At 37.0% G+C, this 19,359-nt stretch overlaps 1 protein-coding gene across 2 annotated transcripts in view; it reads left to right on the top strand.

Annotated features, from left to right (window-relative positions):
* stim1b (stromal interaction molecule 1b) overlaps positions 1-17,164 on the top strand; it is an 84,175-nt gene extending 67,011 nt beyond the window's left edge. The window contains exons 11-14 of one of the 2 annotated variants that reach the window (XM_056446163.1): positions 895-1,130; positions 1,316-1,396; positions 10,080-10,398; positions 16,207-17,164. In XM_056446163.1, coding sequence (XP_056302138.1) covers positions 895-1,130; positions 1,316-1,396; positions 10,080-10,398; positions 16,207-16,612 — 1,042 coding nt within the window. In that variant the 3' untranslated portion in view covers positions 16,613-17,164. The remainder of the gene's footprint in view (positions 1-894; positions 1,131-1,315; positions 1,397-10,079; positions 10,399-16,206) is intronic. The other variant, XM_056446164.1, reaches the window with a different exon arrangement.
* Positions 17,165-19,359: the final 2,195 nt, after the last annotated feature.

Genomic DNA, 19,359 nt, shown 5'->3' with positions numbered 1-19,359 from the left:
ACCCAACATTTTTTTAATAGATTAATTGATTCAATAGATAGCCTCATGTCAGTTGTCAAGTTTAGTAAAAATCTATGTATGAGCAAGTCTTAGCTCTCTGATTTATATTTGGTAACAATGTCAAAACTAAAGTGCACATTTTCACTTCAAAAAAAAAAAGAAGCCTTAGCGTTGAACCTTGTTGCGTCTGGTTATGTTGGTGCAATATTCACCATGTCAGATCTGTTTCCATCTCCCATTATTCACATTTACCAAAACCACCTCAAGCGAGCGTAAGTGAAGTTTTTACACTATTATCGAGATTATAGTTTCCGATATATATCTATACCGAGATTATATTATCCGATATATCATCGGAGCATGTGATATGATCGATCATGGCTGGTCTCCAATTCGTAATCAGTAATGATCCAAGCCTACTATAAATAGATCGATTTCACCCAACTCCCTTATCTTTGTTTTGGAAGAATCCCCCTTTCCACCCCATCTCCTCCTTTTCCTTCTTTACTAGGGGTAGCTCTCGAGACTTAACTGATCTTGGACCTTCTTACATGCTAAAAGACCTGGTGGGAGCCCTGGGTTCAATTATCTCCGAGTTAAGGGTTTTCTCCATTATTGCTAGTAGCGTCAAGCATTATCTAAGTGTGAACACTCTTGAAAAACTTTTCTATTACTTGTTTCTTGCATGATACTTCAAAAAGCACATTAATACAGCTTGATGTAAACCGGGACAGTGTTGGTGTTCTAAACAAACAGGGCAGCGTTAATAAATTCCATGTGGGATCATTTGGCGATTTCTTATTAGTAAAAAGGGGGGCTGTACTTCTCAATATCAACGACGGTCACAGCACTACAGCATCTAAACCAAACCTGTTGTCTCTCTCACATCTGCAGACAGGCTCTGGGCGAAGTGACTGCTGCTCTGAGAGAAAAGCTCCATCGGTGGCAGCAAATTGAGATTCTGACGAACTTTAATATCGTCAACAACCCAGGCATGTCGTCTCTGGCCTCTGCCCTCAATGTGGACCCTGCATTTCTAGGCATCCGCCCCTCAACACCTCAACATCTCCTGCTATCAGATGACCTGGACGACATGGATGAAGACATACTTTCCCCAGGAACCCTACAGTGTGAGTTTATCATGCACACACATCTGGCACAATGAGTCTAATGATATTCATGCATGTCATGCCTCCTCTCAATATTGTCTGTAAATGATCTGAAGGCCAGTTTTTCTGACCGTGATACATGGGAACAAAGCTTTCCTTTGAGCTTTGCCTTTTTGTGGTGTAATATGATTGGCTGATATCCGCAGATGCCGCCTGGCAGATGGATCGGCGAGTGAGTGACCTTTGGCCCGTGGCTTCCGAGAGCCAATCCCTGTGGAAACATTCCGGTTGGCATTCATTCTCTCAGCCAATGCTAACAATAAGCAAACCCTTCTGTGTCGCTCCCGCTGGCCATTTCAAGAGCTGCTGGATGAAGTCTATGTATCCAGCTCTTAAGCAAACACATTTAAATGTTAGAAGTGCAGATGTGAAATCAGTGCTGCTATTATTGTCATCTGTTTTAATAAACTCCAGTTTAGGTGAAATGTTGAGCATTATAAATCTGTTTACATTTACACACATTTTTTTGAAAAGTTTCACTTACATGTTTACATGAACACTAATATGCTGATAACATGCAAACCGGTGACCTTGCATTGACAAGACTTCATTAATAAGTGATAATAGCCCCTTTCACACAGTGTTACCTGTAAATATCCAGAAAATTTCCGGAACGACTTTACCGGTAGATTCAAAAAAAGGGCTGTTCACACAGGCACGGATGTTATGGATTTTTCCGGAAAAGACCATTCACACATCCATTCCAAAATACCGGTAAATTGTGACATCATTAACCAGAAATGACCTCTAAAGGGCTGCGCTTGTATTTGTAAACATTTAACTACATTACAAACTCTGTGGATGGATAAGTTTTGTGAACAACTTTGATGAAAACATACAGAGAAACATTTTCGCATGTTGAGATAATATGTGTGTGTGCTGGCGCTCACCGCCTGCTTTACGTGCACATGCATCAGAGTTCGAAGATAAACAAAAACGGCTTATCATAAGCATTTTATCGATATTTTTTTCCACAGCCGGCATTAAGAAGGAACAGAAATGTTATGTGACTAGCATCTAATGTTATGTGACTAACACGAATGTGTCTGGAAAAATATTCACAGGCTTTTATTCTCATAAACCGTGCGTACGTGAATGCGCCTAAGTGTTCTGATTGGCTAAAGCAGACGTCTTACGTCAGCGCGTTCTAGAAGTTAGCGTGCTCTTTCCAGAAATTATCCTTCTGCATTCACACAGCGCAGCATTCCAGCAAATTACTGATAATGTTACAACTTCTATTTCCGGAAAATAGCCAGAAAGAATTTACCGCCTGTTCACACATACAGCCAATTTTCCGGAAAGGTCTGACAACACATTTTTATCATATTTTGGGACAAGAAAGACTTGATTTTGCGACATATTATACTGCAAATTAGCTAAATCCACAGTAATGAGACGTTCCTATGGTTGCGATACTCAAAACAATATTTTTGCCGCTTGTTGCTTGAGTTAAAACAAAACAATTTTTGAGATTTGTTTGGGACAACTTAATTGTTTTATGTACAATCCACTTAAATTTGTAAAAAGAATGAAGTTAACTTAATCGGTTTGTGGTTTGACAACATGAAGGAATTGTGTGGAACCTGTAGACTGTACAAAACATGGACGTAGTATCCATGATGTCACCCGTAAGTTTCTGAAGAGCGCAAATGAAGTTACAAATGGGCGTGGCCAACTGTCTGCAGTTTTGTTCATGCGTCATCGCACCGACTGGGGGTTACGAAAAAAGGGCAAAGAGGCGGAGCTACAGACGCCTGCTAGCATTTTGCTTAGATGAGCTTTTCTTTGGGAGAAACGCTTAATACTTCATTACCTGTGATTCGTTTGTGTTCTGACCACATGTGCTTGGTTGTGTACTACATCAATGAAGTGTTTAGTCTTTTAAAGACACTCTTGTAATACACTGAGCTATTAAGCATTGTTTTTATGGCGTTTTTCTACAGGAGGAATACGCGAATTACTTCCAGATACTTCAAATATAGTCAGTGTTAGTAAATGCAAGGCTATTTATGAAATCCAGGCAAAACACTGTATGACAACATTTCAGATGACTGTTTTATAGCCTATAGCTAATCATTCTGACAGATTCTGGACAATTCTGAATTACAGGTCTAAATAACCATATAAATGATAAATTATGTTATATAAAAGAAATACATTTATAGAGATGGTATATAAGTATATCAGAATTGGACTCACCTGGGAAATGAAGGCCACTTGAATGGTTTGTGAGCACAATTAAGTGCACACAGCCTGCTGTATTATCTGCTAATTGTAAGAAATAATTCCAAAAGACAACTGACTGTGTAAAGCCACGTAAAACAAAACAAAAATATGTTGTATATGCCGAGTTCAGCAGCTAATCAGCCGGAATCACCTGAGGTGATGAGACGGCGAGCAGCGAGACCTAGCTGTCACTCAAGTGGCCACCCCCTTATGTATCCAGACTTAATATAACTTAATATAAAGGAAACAGATGAGTTATAAATAAAAATCACCCCCTCACAGTTGCGTGAAGGCTAATGTTAGCTGTATGAACCAAAAAAAAATTTTTGTACCAGGCTGTAAACACCTTTTTTTCTGCTGTAAATTTGCCCATTTTAACATTGGGCTTAACAGAAATGTGCTATATTATGGAGCCAGGCCTAGCGGAAGTTTGATGAATTGCAATTTCAGATACTCCTGAATTAGCTTCATGAGGGCGAGCGGGAGATTGCCTCTTGGTGGAACCCAGCATTTTAACAGGGTATGCTGTTTTAACGCTTCAATTCAATAACCGTTATCACATCATCGATTCTGTTCGGTTTGATATCACAATGCACCATGATCAACGATGCACTGCATTCTCAATATTCAGCTTTACTTAATTTTGTCTTTACTTACCAGCAGACAGATATATGAACTAAACAACTAAATGTACCTGCTAAAAAAAAACACACATCTCAGATATCATCAAATATGTGATAACGCCATGTTCAGCATTGTATTCCACAGCTCAGTCAATAGGAGAGATTAAGTTTCTTTACATCAGTGTCCTTAGCAGTGACATAGGGGATATTGGGTTTACTGTACCGTCTAACTCAAAAGCAAAAAAAAGTTGGAGCATTTTTAATTACTCACACACGTGTCATGCCTCAATTGCCATAGTAGGCTACTCGTGCTCACGTCTCACCTCCTTTACTTTGCTACTGTGACAAGTAACATTAGAAACCATCAGTACATCATATCCGGTTAAGATCTGTTACTAAAATGATACTGAATCATCCTTATCTGCTTCGCAATACACCATAGAAATAGTTAATTGGGACATTTTACATGTTCCTGTCACATATCACATATGCTTTTAAATATTCTTTCACATGCTGGATATTAAATATTACTTCACATGCTGGACTTGACTGCATTTAAAGAAAACGAATAAATGTGTTCACATATCTACAAGCAATTATGGCTTCATTGAGTTAAGAATGTGTGTGTAAAAGCACTCAGCATTGTCATCATCCCCGTTCACACGAATCCATGAAAAAGTCTAAAAATTCTGTATTATGTATGCCAGGCCAGTAGGTGGCGATACCACTTTATAAAGAAACACTTTCCTTCTATCCACCTGTAGTTCACTATTGTTGTTTTAGTTTGTCAAACAACCTGTACACCTCTACACACACCTGTATCCTTTCAGGTCCTGAAAACATGGTTGTTATGTAAATATATGACTAAAATCCTATGTGCTGCTGTTTAAATTATCTTTCAGAGAAAGCACTGATTCCATGTCTGCACTGATGACAACCTAACATGCTAAAATATGCTCTGTGAGTGATGCTCCATACAGTGCATTCCTATCCTAGTTATAATAGACAAGTGGATGTTTTTTTCCCACTAAAAAATGTTAAAATTTGACTAATGGACTAATGCGGCCACACTTTAATATTGAATGCAGTTCTGCTAAGTATTGCTCTGTAGCAAGGCTGTCCAGACTTATTCCTGAATGCCACCATCCTGCAGAGTTTAGCTCAAGTTCTGATTAATCAAACCTGAATTAGCCAATCAAAGACATCAGACAAGGTATGTGAAGCCAAATTCTGCAGGAGTTGACCCTTTGGGAGCAGGATTGGTCAACCAGCTAACCTAAAGCTTCATTTTGTTTTGTTATATATAGGTTTTTTCACACTGTAGTTATTAACCCTGGGTTGTTTTTAACTTTTTTTGTTCCAAATTGTTGGGTTTTAGGTTGGTAAATCACTATATGTGCCTTTAGCACAGCAGTTTGTTGTTAGCTTTGCTAGTGCTAACATTAGCACATTGCTAACCTCTATTTCTTACAGATTACAATTAAAATGGTATTTAATTACAGCTTAAAGTGGGTTTAATCGATGGTTAAAGGAGAGATGTTGACCCAGTGTTAAGCTCAGAGTGCAAAGCCTACATTTAAACTTATTTCATGGCTCTTTGGGATATAACAGTTGGACAATTGCAACAATTTACACATAAACGCTTTTTCTAATTGACTTTTAACAAACAAATCATTCACACCGAACTTTACATTTTCTCCCTAAATTGAGAATGAAAACTGAAACTACTACATTTCATACTCTTAGTGGCTTTAAAGTTACATAAAAGCTGGTGTGTTTTGTGCAAGTTACTAACCTCACTCATTTAGAAAACTCAAAATTCCTTCATATTTCAACAAGGTTACAGGTAAAAGGGTTTTTACTCCAAAAATGAGAATTCTGTTCCTTCCAAAGCTTTCATCAATCTTTGGAGCATAAATGAACATATTCTGAATCAAATGAAAGAGATTTTCCTCCACTGAAATCTTGATCACCCATAACCGTTGAAAATAAATCAAGTGGTTTAATCCAAGTTTAATCCAAGAGACTGTATTTTACGCTTTTATTTAAATAAACATCTGAAGCTGAACCAAACCTACTTGCTGCATGAAAACAATCTCATTGGTTCTTGGACTTGCCATGTGACATGGAAGAATAAACTCTATTGGTTTTAAAGTGTCAAGCCAGCATGCTCTCATGCTGTGTTCACACCAGATGCAGAATGCATGTCAATAGACGCGTGAACATTTTTAGTTTACTCGCTTCATTTATGCATCAAATTCTCCTCATTTGCACGTCAAATTCTATTCAAATTATTTTTCAATTCATCTTTTTTGTATAGCGCTTTTACTATGTAGATTGTGTCAAAGCACCTTCACATAGAAGATCATAGTGAAACAGTGAAGTTCAGTTTTCAGAATTTAAGTTCAGTTTTGTTCAGTTCAGTTCATGTGTTTTAATATTCACTGCTGAGAGTCCAAACACTGAAGAGTAATCAATGCGCAGCACTACAAGTCCCGAACTATGCAAGCCAGTGGCGAGGAAAAAACTTCACCAATGGGTGAAAGTGAAGGGGAAAAAAAAATCAGTTCAAAATAGACGCAGATTCGCATCATGGGCAGGGCTTCTGTCTGCCTGATGACTAACACGGATTTTATTGAGAGAATAGCTGTGCTTTATGTGCTTTAGGAAGGCTAAAAACAGCGTCGATTCGTTTGGCACCATGTCTGAGTGCACTAGATCCTTTCAGAGATGCACCCAGCTATGTGAGTTCATCAACTTCTCCAGCAACTATACCTGGATGATTGGAGCTTTCAGCGGTGCTTCAGACTGAGCCAAGCCCGGTTTGATGAACTGTTGTCCATTGTCAGCAAGAGGATTTTCCCCTTGGGACACCAACAACAGACACTACGTCATAATCACTCCCCTACAAGAGCTAGCTCCTAATTGGATAAGGCAATAGATTTTCCAACTCAAGCTGCGTGTTAAGCGCGTCAATCATGCAAAACACTCAACTCGCACTGCTTCATTTGTGAAAATCACGTTATTCGCGCCACCTCGTTCGCTCGTATAATACCACAGGATGTCTATTCGCGTGTTTGCAATGACTTAACATGTAAATCACTCGCGCTTGAAGCTTCATCTGCTTCTGGTGTGAACGCAGCATCAGATTTGATTCAGAATATCATCACTGACGTTTCGATGATGATTAAAAATGCTGAGTTGTAAAACAGTGTTGGTTCAAATAAGTACAAACATTGGGTTAATTTATTAACCTAAATTTAAATGAGACATTTTTTAACCCAGCGGTTCGTTTGTCCATATCTGAAGCATATCTCACAACATCCCAGCATTTTTAAGAGTGTATTATGGATTTTAAATGACACAAGAGTGAGAAAATGTTGACAGAATTTTTTAATTTGCAGTAAACAAACCCTTTTACAAATCCCCTTATATGATATAAATCAGGTTAAACTTTTTCTTGAAATTTCAGCGTCTATAAATACGAACAACCAACACAGATATTAGTCACCTAGTCCAAGGTCCTACTTGCTGTACTAATTTCATGCTTATCAAATTTCTCATTTTCTTGTAAACATCAATATTTAATGTCCATTTATTAATTTATTTACCAAGTAGCCGTGTAATAAGCCGGATAATGTTCAGTCATTATCTTTGTTTCCACATTTCACACAGCAAATGAAGAGCTTCATCACCGCAGTGTTTTCATGCAGGCTGCAAATCATATCTGTGTGTGTGTTATTGTGCAGTGTTTGTGGACACTAATGCTCTTTGCACTGCAATGCTTTCACAGTTTTGTGCGTATATGTGTGTGTGTGTTTATTTCCTGTGCCACATCATCATCAGCATCATCATCTGTGTTTCCTCCCCAGCTCTGTTTTCCTTCGTGAACCACGGTTAATGTGCTTTTATCAGCATCATGCACGCTCCTCTAAACTGTGTGTGTTTGTGTTGTGAATGTTTTCTGATGTTTTCTGCACATGCAGCATGTCTCCTTTATCAACATAACAGCCCAAAATAGCTCATTTCAGATAACTCGTAGCTTTCTCATGTTAAGTCGTGCTGTAAATATTACCGTTTCCTGTTCCAAGCCTCCATTTTTATGAAGATCATTATACAGTTGTAGTCAGAATTATTAGCCCCCCTTAGAAGTTATTTTTCTTTTTTAAATATTTCCCAAATGATGTTTAACAGAGCAAGGAAATTTTCTACTTTGACTAAGCATAAGAGCAAGATCCCATCAGACAAAAGTAGGAAACATCAGAAATATCAGGATGAATTCATAAAGTATTTAGGACACATTCAGGCAGAATGCATCTTGGCACTTGAAACGCAGTGCTCAGGAACAGTTTAAAACAGTTGACATGCCGCAGTTAACAAAGCCTGCAACACTTGCCCCGCCTTCACGCTCTTTTTATTGGCCCACTGCTCTAGAACTGAACGCGAATGGATTGGTTAAATCAGCTGTCAATCACTCAGTCAATGCCTTCTGCCTTCAGATGACAGGAACGACAACTGCGAAAATGTAAAGCTCTGAAGATGAGAGAATGAAAACAACACTGACAGATTTAGTTTTAGAAACCACTTAAAGCTACAAATCACGGCACATCTGATTACTGATCATGTGGTGAATGTTAACCCACCATCTACACTTTTCGAATAGTGGATAAAAGACTACCATTGGCTTCAAGTCTGCCATGAAAATAACTAAAGCATTCATTGTAAAGTCTGTGGGACGGAATTTTCAGGTAACTGTTTGCCACATCTACACATTTCAAGCACGAGAGGTTCTATTTAATCCCTCATTTAATCGCCAGATGCTCAGTAAAATATAACTTATATGTAAAAAATATAACACCTTATATGTAAAATATAACACTACGTACACCATCACAAAAGGGCTTGCACTGACTAAGATTAAACTAATATTGCAGCTCATGAAAAGAGCAGTATTGCTATTAAAATGATGTATGCAAATAATATGGTATATGTCAAAAGCATCTGTGCAATATCAGACACCATCTGTGATAACACAGCACAGTTATCGTTAACAGATTCATTCATGTCCAGCAGTGCGTGCAGGGCCGGTGAGCGGTCTGTGTATCTTTTGGTCGCTCAATTATGTTATAAAAATGTATTTTCTTGTGATAACGGGATTTCGTTTTCCTCATAGCTTGCATGCATATATATTTTTTTGCTTGTTAGTTTTGATTAGTGTTGATTTCAAATGCAATAAGTCTGTTTGTAAAACTTGTAGTAATGGTGCTCATAATTGGTGGGTGCCACTAAATTTTGGCTGGTGCGCCTACATTTTTAAAGTTAGGAGCAACAGTGCTCCCAAGCAAAAATGTTAATTTTGGGCCCTGTAATGTATAGTAAATATAGTTAAAATATTATGAACAGCTTAAAATAAGTTATTTTTATTGTTTGGATATGCTTTGGTAGTGGGGGGTCGCAAGTTCTTGACGATCTTACATAAGGGGTCGCTGACTTAAAAGTTTGAGAATCACTGGTCTACAGAACAAACCATCGTTATACAAAACCATTTACACATTTACAATGCAATAGATATTTCTTCTATACAGCTTAAAGTGACATTTAAAGGCTTAACTAGGTTAATTAGGTTAACTAGGCAGGTTAGGGTAATTAGGCAAGTTATTGTATAAGGACGGTTTGTTCTGTAGAAAAATTTAAAAAAAAAAAAATAGCTTGAAAAGGCTAATCATTTTGACCTTAAAATGGTGTTTAAAAAATTAAAACTGCTTTTATTCTAGCCAAAATAAATCAAATAAGACTTTCTCCAGAAGAAAAAATATTATCAGACATACTGTGAAAATTTCCTTGCTCTGTTAAACATCATTCGGGAAATATTTAAAAAAGAAAAAAAGGGGCTAATAAATCTGACTTCAACTGTATGTATATATCTATACACATATACACATATATATATATACATATATATAACCAATGTGAATTTACCCCTGCTTTGGAGATAATAAACCATTTTTGCACCTTAACCTTGAATGACATATTAATATCCACTCTCCGTGTGTCTCCTCAGCCCCCAGTCTGATGTCCTTGCGTCCGCGACATGGAGAGGCGCAGCTGAACCAGAGTTCTCTGAGGTTGGTAGAGGACGACTGTGGGCCCCTGCAGGCCCCCGGACGGCCCCGTGTGCGGCAGACGCGCAGCCACTCCATCGGCCATGTGGAGTTTGTCCCTGTGGCTTCTCTGTCTTCCTCTCTGTCTCATCCCTCCGTCCTGCTGTCCACGTCCTCCTCTTCTCTGTGCTCTCGCTTCTCTGCGCTTCAGTATCGCTCCTCTTTCTGCACTTCACTGGAGGCTTCAACACACAGCCTGCACAAAACAGACAGCAGCGGGTACCACACACACACACACACACACACAGACTGATGAAGGCATGTGTGTGTGAGTTAATAACGCAAATATAAATGACTGTTTGCTAACAAAGTCTAACTTTCATTTTCAAGTATTTAACGTATATACAGTGCCCTCCACTAATATCGCCACCCCTAAATGTATAAATATGAGCAAAAATATTTATTAAATCCTAAAAAAAATAAGAGAAAATAAAACATTAGGATGCTGAATTTTGGTTTTGGATAAGATTAGAGACTTTTTTAAGCAATTCAAACAGTTTATGGTGATGTGATGGATTGTATATTTGGAAATTCTGCTGCTGCTGTAATTCTGGGAGAATTTTTATTTATTTTTTTGCTCTTTAAACCATCCTAATAGTGCTAAAGTCACACACGTCCTCTTCCAGACTGATAATATAATGGTATACAATTTCAGTTCAATTATATTGTTCTATTTGTAATATATTAATATGTAGTAGGGGAGCGCGAGGCAAAGTGTAACGCAGGTCAAATGTAGCACAGAGTTTTAAGGTATTTGCTCAAGGTTAACCAGGGGCATTGCTAGACATAAAGCTCTACTGGGGCACCCCCCCAACATATAATATTTATATATTATAAATGTATAATATATAATATTTATAATAAATATATAAATATAATATATTTATTATAATGAATATTTATAAGTATTTATTATAAATAAAAGTATTCTTGTTATTATACAATTATTATTCTAAATAATCTTAAATGTAACTGGAAAACAATGTTAAGACACATCAGTGATATGCTAAGATCATTTAAGAAATCTTTTGCATGAATATTAAGTTCAACAAAACAATTCAATAAAATACAAAAAAGATGTTTTATAGAGTTATCTGTTGTCTTAGACTTGACACGTGGCAGAGAATTAGGTTTATTAAGTCTTACCTCACTGACTCCTCATCCCTACTTTTTGCTTCATACAAAAAAAATCTATCAGGACCTATCATTTAAACTTTAGTTTTGTCGACTTGCAAAACAAAAAAAGGTTACGCCGGTTTTACAACGCAAGTAGCCTGCTTTTTTGCCGCGCATGTTAACTACCAGGACTCGCACCGGCAGAACAGCAGCGTGGTCGAGAGGCGTGTGGGTTCTCTGCGCACACACGGAGATGCGTCAGTTTGCTTTTTGATAACTCTGCTTTCACCAGCGTTGGTTCAGTTGCACATAGAGAATAACGTCTTTATTTTGGAATTACCACTCTTAATAAATACACTTGCATATGAAGTAAATCATATCTCAATGCATTTACTGGGGCACTGGAGATTTTTACTAGGGCACATGCCCCAGTAAATTGGGTCTAGCGATGCCACTGGGGTTAACCGTGGTATGCTTCCAAGGTTTTCAACACAGTGTCGGCAGACGTCTTCCTGCCACTTATTGACAAAGTTTGGCAAAATTTGAAAGAGAAACACAGGAGAAACCATTTTGCAGCATAAAAGTAATTTTTATCATAGTCGATATATCTATATATCTATATATATATTTCTTTTTTTTCCCTGTGGAAGTATGTTAGTGAAATTCTTACATTGTTGTGATTATCATCTTCTAGGCTAAAAGATGAAACCATTTTGAAAGATGTAAAAAACACAGTGACTGCTAGCCAGTTTTGAGAAAAACACGACACAGCAGGGTTAGATGTAACAGGGTATTTTAAATAAATAAGCCACACACTGTTGGACAGCAACTAAACCAACAAAATAAATTTTGAGTGGAATGTTGAGAACTTATTATTTACTTATTACATCTTATTAACTTATTATTAGAAAAAAAAATTATTGCTAATAATGCAAATAATGCATTGTATAATAATGCAAATCAATCCAAATGTGTTAATCCAATAAATAAATAAATAAACATACTGTGCTATGTACAATAAAAATAGATTGAGTTAAGTACTGAGGAAATATAGCTGCTATTTAAAGTAAACTGGGTTTAAATTAATTGTGTGAAATCTGCCTTTTAAGCACAACTAGTGTTACAACTAACCCTCTGTCTGTTACAACTCTCCCCGCAGGTGGGGTAAATAGTAACATTTTTACTCCTGGCACTCTCGGCAATACTGCATAGAAACCATAGATCTGGCGATCATACAACCAGTGCTCATTTGTAGGAGAGGCTTGTGTGTTGTTGGTAAATAAAAATAGGGTTTGTCTCACCCCATTACTTTGTTCATTATCTGGCCACAACCTAAAAGTGTTACTTTGTTCCGCGCTCTCCCCTATTCACTATACTTAGTAACGTTTAGCTAGTACTTCAGTTTCTTTTATTTTAATTATTTTAATTTCAATGAGACAATGAACTATTTCCACATGCTGATCTTAGATTATCTCAAATCCTCAGAATTTGTTAATAACAATAACTTCTGTCCATAGTTATTTTAGTAAAAAAAAATTCTTCAACTAAAATGAGTGTATATTTTTATGCCTTTATTTTTTAATATATAATATTTGTTATGCTAATAAATTGTTTGTTATTTTCTAACTATACTGTTGTTTTATAATTATACTGATAAACTTTAATAATGCAGCTTTTCTACAATCTTGGCAGTTATTACTGGGTAATCATTATAGTAAGTGTTAGTTTTGGGTATATTCTCAAATCAGTAGGTTTAATCAAATCAGTGACATATGCTGAGATATTTTTTTAAAGGTAAACGTGACTTTTCGCCTTTGTAAAATGTAAAAAAGACCCCCACTTAGGGTCACCAAAGATTAATGAGGTCGACAAACTCAGTGAGTAGTGAGGGTTTGTGAAATTCGAGACCAAATGATTACCCAAAAGCCTGACTTCCTGACAAGCTCATTCATTTTGGTCATTGTGATAGCCCTTTGGTTAGCATGCATACATATAGTGCAACAACAATCCGGGTATCCCGAGTTCAAATCCCAGCACTTGGACCTTTCACAGTCCTGTCCCCGCGCTCTCTGTCTCTCATTTTACTTTCTGTCATTCTACTGTCCTCTCAAAAATTTCTAATTGTAATAAGAATTCATCAATGTTGCCACATTAATCATCAAAAGCCTGTTTTATCACAGTGATTCTAAAGACTTATGGCAAAATCTGTCCAGCATTAAACTAATTTAGCAACCGAGATTTGTTTTGGATGAAAATATGTTGGAAGTTAGCGAGAGCTGTAAACTTGAGTACTGACTGAGGGAAATTAATTTGAACATGAACTATATTAATGCATTTCTAAAGGGACTTTCTATAGGAAAAGTGTCGCTTGTGTTTTTGTGTCACTCAGTAGATATCATCAGCCACCTTTCACACATGCAGACTTTTCCGAGAAATAATCTTGAACAGATCTTGTAGAGATTAAAATACAGGCCCTTAAAAAAAAACTGTATGTAATATCATTCCAGAAATATTCCAGATATTTAACATCAACCTTCATTTATTCATTTTCTTTTCAGCTTAGTCCCTTTATTAATCAGGGGTCGCTAAAACGGAATAAACCGCCAACTCATGCAGCATATGTTTTATGCAGTGGATGGCCTTCCAGCCGCACCCCAACACTGAGAAACACCCATATACCCTTGCATTCACACTCATACACTACGGCCAATTTAGCTTATTCAATTCACCTATACCACATGTCTTTGGACTGTGGGGGAAACCGGAGGCCTGAAGGTAACCCACGCAAACACAGGGAAAACATGCAAACTCCACACAGAAATGCCAACTGACCCAGCCTCAAACCAGTGACCTTCTTGCTGTGAGGCGATCATGCTGCCCACTACGCCACTGTGACGCCTTAACATCAACCTTAAAAACCTTTGTTGAAAATATGTTATTGTGTCAGTATATTACTGGCAGAATTTAGCAGCATTAGTAAACTGTAAACATAGAAATGCCACATCAAAGGCAGTTTTTTATATAAAGTAATAATCAATAAATATTAATAAATATTTATTAGTTGTCATAGCAAGTGATTTCAAAAGTAAGATGGCTCATTTTTTATTAGATGACTGAAACCAAAGAGCTTAGAATGACCAAGAGGCGACACTCAATAGAACGTACCATTACAACAGCAGCGCCCAGCAAGAGCCCCGCGATTCCGCCATTTTGGAGTGAAAGCGATTGACCGTCCATTGGATCTCATTGCTGTCACAATGGCAAGCAGCTGCTTTGTTTTTTATTTATTTATTTAAAAAGTGGCATTAAAGCTGAGATACAACCTGAAAGACGACAATACAACACTTGCTATCACAATCATCAGCACTTTTAATAGTTCATTTTACAGACTTATAATATGCTGTTGCTCTATTGGAATTTTTATTCCAAAATGGCCGCAGCACCATCAAGTGGCTGTTTCCCAAATCGCACTAGAGTGTCGAAACTTGGGATTCCTACACAGTCGAAGTTTCAGCAGCAGCAAGCACTTTTTTTCTTTGTGCTTGTCATTCTCAAGCATAACTTTGGATATTGATGTAACCCCGCTGGTCCCACACTACTCAACCCACTCCGAGCTGGGATCAAACCAGCGACTTTCCACATGCTCTACCAAGAAGGCTAAAGACCATGGCCTCTAGTATCTGTCGCTAGAGCACCTTTTAGAGGTCAGAGGAGTGAGGTTTACCTGCTTAGCACTTCACTCACTGGCCCCCCCAAACCTCACTCCCATCCAGGTCACGACACCAATTTAACTCCGCCATTCCCACGCTACCTAACCCCCTCAGAGCTGGGATCAAACCGGCAAGTGTTCATTTATTTGATAATGATATTACCTAGCGGGTGTTTTGTTAGCTGCTCACAATTTCAAGATCATGTGCTATTTGTAAATGTAAATCTAGAGCGGCGTATACACAACTTTGATTCTGAATCGCACTTAAAAAATAGAACAAATGTAGAACACTTTCTGCACAACAGTTTATAAATTTATAAGTTTATAAGTTTATAAATAGTTTATAAACTAGACAAGTAAAGTAGTAAAGTTTGTAGACAAACTCTATGGTGGCTTGAGAAAGCCCAGTCTGAACGTTTGAACTAGTTTCAAAGTTTAAATCATTTTTGATGTTGTTTTGATGTAATCTTACCTTTATGTCATAAGTTAAACAGATATTATATTAAAATTAGTCTTGTCAACATTTTGGAAATTGTTTTCTTTTCATTGAGATATTGTTTAAACTGTTGCTTTTCAATGGGGGTGTGTGAATATAGAATATTTAACTCATATATAACTCAATATCTTATTCATTCTGTCTAGTGTTAGTTGTCTGTGCTGTTGTTCAATTGGAATTTTCATTCGAAAATGGCCGCCGCGTGACTCTAGCAGCATCTAGTGGCTGTTTCCCAAACAGCAACAGAGTGTCGCCTCTTGGTGATTCTATGCTCTTTGTCGGTAGTTAAATGAGCCCACCTTTAAGTCTGTATGACAGTCTGCCGCAAAGTTATGAGGTCAAAAATTTTGGTCCAATGTTAAGTCAATGGGACTTTTCCGAATGTTCCGAGTCGGATCAGTTGGAAAAGATATAGCAACATGAGTCAGACCAGTTTGGAGGCTTGGTGTTAGTTTGGTGGTTGTAGTATGAACGGTCTAGGAGGAGATGCATATAGAAATTAGTCTCAGAAGAAGAAGAAGACAGAAGAGTAATACGTTTGTGTAGTATAACAGTTGTTGGCTTTCTCAAGCCACCATAATAAGGCATCTGGCCTTTAACTCTTTCTCTGTATGGCAGTAAAATGTATTGCTTTTCCCCCTTAATGCTTACTTCTGACACCAACTCAGTGTTCAGAATCTTACACGCTCTCTTCTCCTCCATCCAGGGATCTGAACCGCTCCGAATCCGACTCGTCTCTCTCTATGTCTCAGTATGGAGACGGCCATCGCTGCTCCTCGACTCCCCTCTACAATAAACTGTCCCGATCCAACGGCGGCTCCTCCACTGACAGCCTTCTGCTGCAGAAGAGCTTCGGCATGGAGAAGTGCGCCAGTCTGGGAGAGATCCACTCGCAGCCCTCCAGCCTGATCTCCGGTGACTCCCTGCACTCCCTCAACCTCACCTCTGAGCAGGACGTCCTGTCTCGAGCAGGTATCCGCGTGTCCCAGATCGCCAACAGGAGGAACCTAGTGGACGAGGACAGCGGCTCCACTGGAGAAGACACTGAGGGCTCCAGCTCAGGACGCAAGAAACACGGCTTTCCTAAAATCTTCCGGAGGCCCAAGAAATAAACAGGAAAGGACCAGTGCTGTGCTACTTTTGGAGAAGGGTTTGAGTAGGAGGGTGTAATTTATGTGGATTGTTTTTATGTTTATTATTTTTTTCTTGGTGTAATTGTGTCGACCAACGGCAACAGAAACAGGCATTTGTTGGGAACAGGTATGATATCACTGTATGTTTATTTATTTACTTCAGAAAATAAGGACGCCAGCTTATGGAAGCTTGTTTATGTCATGGAAATCAATTTTCTCACATGATTCTGATTTTTGTTACTCAGAGCCGTGAGTTTATATTTCAGATTTCAGATTTGGATATAGAGATTTATGCATCTTCTGAAAGCTGGATGAATGAGCCTTCCATTGATGTATGATTTAGGATACGACGAGGCATGAGACCATAACTGGTTCTAAGGTTTACCGCAGTTTCGTGAAGTACCACCAAAATTTTCTGTTATACCGTTCTAACAGTACACTACCTGACAAAAAGAGCAACCAATAATAACTTGGCTTCTAGTTGATCATTTGGAAAAGTGGCAGAAGGTAGATTTTTCTGTTGAATCATCTGTTGAGCTGCATCCCAATCATCACAGATACTGCAGGAGATCTATTGGAAACTTCTTGGACCCAAGATTCTCATAGAAATCAGTCAAGTTTGGTGAAGGAAAAAATCATGGTTTGGGGTTACATTCAGTATGGGTGGTGTCCGACAGATCTGCAGAGTGGATGGCAACATTAACAGTCTGAGGTATCAAGACATTTGTGCTGCCCATTACATTACAAACCACATTCTTTTGCAGGAGAGCGCTCCTTCTCATGCTTCAGCCTCCACTTCAAAGTTCCTGAAAGCAAAGAAGGTCAAGATGCTCCAGGATTGGCCAGCCCAGTCACCAGAGATGAACATTATTGAGCATGTCTGGGGTAAGATGAAGGAGGAGGCATTGAAGATGAATACAAATAATCTTGATGAACTCTGGGAGTCCTGCAAGAACACTTTCTTTGCCATTCCAGATGACTTTATTAATAAGTTATTGGAGTCATTGCAGAGATGTATGGATGCAGTCCTCTAAGCTCATGGGAGTCATGCACAATATTAATTCATTTCCCACTGCAGCATGACTTTATATTCTATACTGTACTTTATTTATGTTAAGTGACAAGACTTTTGTCTCAGCAAAGTCAGACCTTACTGTCCTAATTAAATAATTAAAAATCAAGGCATGATCATGTTTTATTTTGGTCAAATAAGCGTAATCCAGAGGCCTTTGCCTTTCATATAAGCCACTTCTGATACCAAATGATCAAGCAGAAGTCAAGTTATTATTTGCTGTTCCTAAAACTTGGACGTAAGATGTGTTTTTTTTTTTGTTTTGTTTATTTTACGACTATTTTATTTAGTTTTTAGGGCAACAGTAGAAAAGGACCCTCTACATCAAAAGCTACTGTTCCGAAATATTTGAAACGTTTCTTAAAATAGAATGTGTTGTGTTCAATGGGGGAAAAGGTTGTTTTATTACCCAGACATTTAAAAAGAACTTATTTTAGAGCAATAATGTGAGACCATAATATTTTTATGCAAAGATATCATACAGTCAGAATCTTATATCAGCCCATGTCTAGATATGACAGCTAGTTAAAAATCTGGAATCTGAGGGTTCAAAAGCATCAAAATAATGAGAAAATCACCTGTAAAGTTGTCTAAAATTAGTTCTTATTATATATTTACGACAGTTCATATACAAAAAGACTTTATGAAAGATGAACTTTTATTTAATATTATAATGATATTTGGCATAAATTAAAAATATTTTGACCCATATAAAGTATTTTTGCAATAACTGTGCAACATAAGATGTTTTTTTTTTTTTTTTTTTGTTTAGAGTTACATATAAACGTGTTAAAATAATAACAATACAAAGATAAATCTCAGATTTGTTATGTATGTTAAATACTAGAAATATAATGAGAAGTCTTTTATCTTGAAATTCTGAATTTTTGGGGTGATTTTGACAACTCTGAGAATTATTATTATTATTTATTTTCTCATTTTTGAAAATATTAAAATTGTGAGATGTAAACTTACAAGGTCAGAATTGCTCAATTTGAACTCACAAGTAAAATAAAAATAAATAATCAGAAAGCTTCTAAATTGCTATTTTCTACATGTCACAATTCTGTAAAATAAAAACATTATTTTGACAAAAAAATCAATAAAATCAAGATATAAACTTAAAATCGGCTCTATTAAGTTCAGTTTATATCTAACAATTCCACACATTTTCTTATAGAATTGGGAGTTTGTCAAACAATTTTGACTTAATTTTTAACTTTTTTTTTACAAATTTACAAATTACAGGTTTATATTGCTGTATTGTTTATTTTGTATTTGTATGAATAGCAAATCATAGAAATTATTTTTCTTTTATGCCCAAAATCATTCAAATAGAAGTGAAAATCATGTTTCATGAAGATATTTTGCAAACTTTCTAATGATTTTCAGCATAAAATAAATAATTTTTGCTATAACTTATAAATAATTGTAGAAAGAAATAGAATAAAAAACCTTTTATCTTGGAATTCTGACTTTTGGGGTGATTTTGAAAACTCTGAGGATTGTTTTTTGTTTTATTTCGTTTTTTTTTATATTAACATGATAAGAAACTTTCAAGGTCAGAGATGCAAAAGTTTAACAAGAAATATAAATGAAAAAAATCATCAGGAAGTTTAGAAATAAGCATTTTCTAGATGTCACAATTTAAAAA

The sequence above is a fragment of the Danio aesculapii genome, chromosome 21 (assembly GCF_903798145.1).
Source record: "Danio aesculapii chromosome 21, fDanAes4.1, whole genome shotgun sequence".
NCBI classification, from domain to species: Eukaryota; Metazoa; Chordata; class Actinopteri; order Cypriniformes; family Danionidae; genus Danio; species Danio aesculapii.
The sequence above is the reverse complement of the archived record's forward strand: the minus strand, read 5'-3'. Positions and strand labels throughout refer to the sequence as shown.